Genomic DNA, 5,000 nt, shown 5'->3' on the forward strand with positions numbered 1-5,000 from the left:
TAAAAAAAAAAAAAAAAAAAAAAGAAAAAAAATAAAAAGAATATAATAATTATATTATATAAATATAATTAATTAATTAATTAACTAATTAATTAATTAAATATAAATAAATAAATAAATAAATAAATATATTTATTTATTTATTTACCTTTAGGGTTAATTACTGCAGAGGAGACAGTCTCTAAGACAGCAGCAATTTCTCCTCTTGTTGTTCTTGAGGATATTTGCTGCGCCTATAATGCATGCAAATAGCAGCAAAATGCATGCAATTAGCAGCAAAATATACCCTAGCAGCAGCAGCAGCAAGATGCATGCACATAGCAGCAAAATGTACGCTAGCAGCAGCAGCAGCAGCAAATGCATGCAAATTGCAGCAAATGCATGCATACAACAGCAAATGCAGCACAGCAGCAGAAAATGCAAAACAACAGCAGCAAACGCATGCAAACAGCAGCAACATCCATGCAAGCTGCAACTAATAAATAAAATAAATAAATAATAAATAAATAAATAAATATATAAATAAATAAATAAATAAATAAATAAAGACGTACAGCTTTGATTTGTTCAGCAGAAATTCCTCCAGCTCGCCAATCCGAAGAAGGAACAACTCTACACATAAACCCTAAACCCTAAACCCTAAACCCTAAACCCTAAACCCTAAAGGAAGTGTGTAAACCCTAAACCCTAAGGAAGTGTATAAACCCTAAACCCTAAAGGAATTGTAAACCCTAAAGTGTTAAGCCCTAAGCCCTAAACCCTAAAGAATAAACCCTAATATACAAACCCTAAACCCTAATGTGTAAACCCTAAACCCTAAACCCTAAACCCTTACTCAAACAGCAAGGCGAGAGCAGCACGAGATGCCGCACGTAAATCAGGAGACGCTTCTCCTGCTGTCTGCAGCAATTAACCACAAACCCTAAACCCTAAACCCTAAACCCTAATGGGTGCCGCAACAGCTCAGAAACAACAGCAACAGGAGCAAAAACAGCATCAACAGCAGCAGCAACCGCAGGAGCAGCAACAGCAACGGCAGCAGCAGCAGCAGCAGCAGCAGCAGCAGCAAGAGGATACCTGCAGCAGCAGCTCAATTAGAGAAGGAAATTCAATTGGCCTTTTTTTATATTTATTAATTAAAAAGGCTAAACAGCTAACACCTACACAACGGGCTCCCTGGTGCTTCCTGCAGCAGCAGCAGCAGCAGCAGCAGCAGCAGCAACAGCAGCAGCAGCAGCAGCAGCAGCAGTAGAAGCAGCAACATGGAGAACAGCATACAGCAACAATGGAGACACACGCACTACCAAGTAGCAACAGCTGCTAGCAGCTAATACATGCAGCAGCAGCAGCAAGAGCAACAGCAGCTGCTGCTGCTTTTGTTGCTGCAGCAGCAATTGTTGCTGCGGCTGTTGCTGCTGCTGTTGTTGATGGAGTTATAGCTACTTTTCTTCTACTAGTGCTGCTCCTTTCTGCTGCTGCTTCTCCTGCTGCTACACTCGCTGCTACACTTGCTGCTGCTGCTGCTGCTGCTGCTGCTGCTGGTGCTGCTGCTGCTGCTGCTGCATGTACTTACGCATTATGTGTAGAATTAAGGAAAGAAGGGAAGACTTTTTGTTCATTTGCGGATAAACAAAGAGAATGAAGAACAGCACGAGCTGATTCAGCTAAAAACTCCACAGATTGACAACTCTGCAGCAGCAGCAGCAGCAGCAGCAGCAGCAGCAGCAGTAGCAGTAGCAGTAGCAACAGTAGCAGCACGCATGCAGAAGGCAGCAGTACCAGCAACATTCATGTAGCAGCAGTAGCAATATGCATGCATGCAGCAGCAACAACAACTTCCAGCAGCAGAAGCAGTAGCAGCATGGAGCAGAAGCAATAGCAGCAACATGCAGCAGCAGCACCACCAAAAGTATCAGCAACAGCAGCAGCAGCAGCAGCAGCAGCAGCAGCAGCAGCAGCAACAGCAGCAGCTCCTACCTTTTTAAGGCAGACATCAACAACCTCCGGGACAGCGGAATCCTAAAGAACGAGGCAGCAGCAACACAGCAGCAGCAGCAAAACAGCAGCAGCAGCAGCAGCAGCAGCACAATAATACATCCCCAGCTAGCTATCTAGCTACCCAGCTACCTACCCAGCTATCTACCCAGTTAGCTAGCTAGCTAGCTAGCTAGCTAGCTACCCACCCAGTTACCCATCTACCAATCCATTCATTTATCCAGCTAGCTAGGTAGGTAGATAATAAGTTATTATTTACTTACTATTTTATTATTAGCGAATAAGAATAAATCATTAAGAGTAATGGCGGCATTCTTAGCCAAAGAACTCCGCGGGGAATTCAATAAAATTAATACTGCACTACATACACGACGAACTAATTCTGCAGCAGCAGCAGCAGCAGCAACAGCAGCAGCAGCAGCAGCAGAAGCAGCAGCAGCAAGTTGTAGGAGTAGCAAGTAGTAGGAGTAGCAGCAGCAGCAAGTAGTAGGAGCAACTAATAGTAAATAATAGGACGTAATGGGTATTAAGTGTCTAACTATATACAGCAGCAGCAGCAGCAGCAGCAGCAGCATATAGCTTTAGCAGCAGCAGCAGCAACAACAACAACAGCAACAACAGCAGCAGCAGCAGCAGCAGCAGCAGCAGGTGTACCCGGTGTCAGTAGTTGTGTATGAAATTTAGCGATTCTTCTTAGATTAAGAAGTGCATGCGTTTGCTGCCGCCAATCTGCTTTGCTGCTCTCCTGCTGCAGCTGCTGCAGCAGCACCTCAGATACGTAACGGTAACTAGGGGGAGTATCAAAGTCCTGCAGCAGCAGCAGCAGCAGAAGCAGCAGCAGCAGCAATAGTAGTAACAGCAGCAGTAGTAATAGGAGGAGGAGGAGGAGGGATAGGAGCAAAAACAACAGGCGAGAGGAAAACAGCAGCAGCAGCAGCAACAGCTACACCAACAGCAGCAACAACAGCAACACCAACAGCAGCAGCAACAGCAGCAACAGCAACAACCCTAAACCCTAAACCCTAAACCCTAACCTCTAGATCGTCAGTAGGTAGGTAGCTTGTGCTGCCGCTGGTGCTGCCGCAGGAACCAAGTCTACTAAGAGGTGGCTTCTGCTGCTGCTGCTGCTGCTGCTGCTGCATTCGCTGCTGCTGCTGCATGGTACCACCTGCTGCTGCTGCTCCTGCTGCTGCTGCAGGGCGACTAACAGACATTGACCTGCGGGATCCAGAAGAATCTGCTGCTTTGGGGTGCTGCAGTCTGGGCTGCGGGTGCTGCTGCTGCTGCTGCTGCATGCCCCCCTGCTGCTGCTGCTGCTGTTGCTGCAGCATAGCATCCTCCTGCAGCAGACGCTGAAAAAATTCTTGTGCTGCTGTTGCCTTAATAGGAATATCATCTCTGCAGAGGCGAGAGGGTGGCGAGGGAGCAGCTTCTTGCTGCTGCTGCTGCTGCTGCTGCTGGTGCTCTTGCTGCTGCTGCTGCAGCTGCTGTTGTCTTTGCAGTGGATCCATCTGCTGTTGTGGTTGTTGTTGCTCTACCTGCTGTTGCTGCTGTTGAGGTTGCTGCTGCTCTTGCTGCTGCTGCACCTGCTGCTGCTGCACCTGCTGCTGTTGTACCTGCTGCTGTTGTACCTGCTGCTGCTGCACCTGCTGCTGCTGCACCTGCTGCTGCTTCACCGGCTGCTTAGGCGCCTCCTGAAGAGAGGCAACGTCTTTGTCTTGTTTTTGCTGCTGCTGCTGCTGTTGCTGTTGCTGTTGCTGCTGTTGCTGCTGCTGACGATGCCGAGACAGTTCCCGCCGTTCTGCTCGGAGCGATGGCTGCCGCTGCAGCTGCTGCAGCTGCTGCTGCTGCTGCTGCTGCAGTTCTGATTCACTATTTAAGCGCTTCTGCTGCTGCTGCTGCTGCCGCAACTTTTGTTGCTGCTGCTGCAGCCGCTGCTGCTGCACTCCCGCTGATTGATGCTCACTCTGAAATGTTCGTTGTTGCTGCTGCTGCTGTTGCTGCTGCTGCTGCTGCTGCTGCTGCTGCTGCAGTTTCTTATGGGAATCAGAACGTGTAAGACTATGCTGACGGCTGTGCTGCTTCCTAGGCAACTCCTGCGGCAGCCAACCGCTGCGGCCTGCAGTATGGCCGCTTGCTGCTGCTGCTGCTGCTGTTGCTGCTGCTGCTGTTGTTGTTGTTGCTGCTGCTGCTGTTGTTGGTGTTGTTGTTGATGCTGCTGTTGGTGTTGCTGGTTGTGCTGTTGGTGCTGCTGATGCTGCTGGTGCTGCTACTGCTCCACGTGCAGGTGCTGCAGCGTGGGATGGATTAGCAACCCCTGCTGCTGCTGCTGCTGTTGTTGTTGCTGCTGTTGCTGCTGCTGTTGCTGCGGTTGCTGCTGCGCTCCCAGGTCCAAGGTATCTGGTACCTGGGCGCCGTAGGATTGGCTGGTGCTGCTGTTGCTGCGCTTGCAACTGCTGCTGCTGCTGCTGCGGTTGCTGCTGCTGCTGTTGTTGCAGTTGCTGCTGTTGCTGCTGTTGCTGCTGCTTTTGCTGGTCAACTGTCAGGACGTTCTGCGTCCTTGATAGATCTTGTGGAGTTGCTGCAGGCCCTCTTATATGCTTCAGCTGCTGCTGCTCTAGCAGCTGCTGCTGCTGCTCTAGTTGCTGCTGTTGCTGCTGCTGCAGTAGCTGCTGCTGCTCTAGCTGCTGCTGCAGCAGCAGTTGCTGCTGGCGCGTGTGTACTAATCCTATTTCGGGAAGGGAGGCCGAAGCCCCAACAGGGATTCCTAAGTGCTGCTGCTGCTGCTGTTGCTGCTGCTGCTGCAGTAGCTGTTGCTGCTGTTGTTTGAGCTGTTGGTGCTGCTGTTGCAGCTGTTGTTGCTGCTGCTGCAGCAGTAGCTGCTGCTGCTGCTGCAGCAAGCGGTGGCGCTGATTCTGTGGCTGCCTTAGCTCCTCCCTTAGCTGCTGATGCCTCTCCTCAACATGCTTCTGCATGCGTCGTATTTGCTGCAGCCGCAACTGCTG

At 49.8% G+C, this 5,000-nt stretch overlaps 1 protein-coding gene across 1 annotated transcript in view; it reads right to left on the bottom strand.

Moving 5' to 3' along the window:
- Positions 1-140: 140 nt before the first annotated feature.
- Positions 141-5,000, bottom strand: part of EMWEY_00052570 (hypothetical protein, conserved) — a gene marked incomplete at both ends in the record, with an annotated part of 5,148 nt that continues 288 nt past the window's right edge. Inside the window, 7 exons of the mRNA XM_013477536.1 lie at positions 141-233; positions 555-612; positions 836-900; positions 1,978-2,019; positions 2,259-2,377; positions 2,650-2,803; positions 3,030-5,000. The exon at positions 3,030-5,000 is cut by the window's right edge and continues 288 nt beyond it. Of these exons, the coding sequence (XP_013332990.1) occupies positions 141-233; positions 555-612; positions 836-900; positions 1,978-2,019; positions 2,259-2,377; positions 2,650-2,803; positions 3,030-5,000 (2,502 nt within the window). The remainder of the gene's footprint in view (positions 234-554; positions 613-835; positions 901-1,977; positions 2,020-2,258; positions 2,378-2,649; positions 2,804-3,029) is intronic.

The sequence above is a fragment of the Eimeria maxima genome, genomic scaffold, assembly GCF_000499605.1.
Source record: "Eimeria maxima Weybridge genomic scaffold, Emw_scaff1432, whole genome shotgun sequence".
Taxonomy (NCBI): Eukaryota; Apicomplexa; class Conoidasida; order Eucoccidiorida; family Eimeriidae; genus Eimeria; species Eimeria maxima.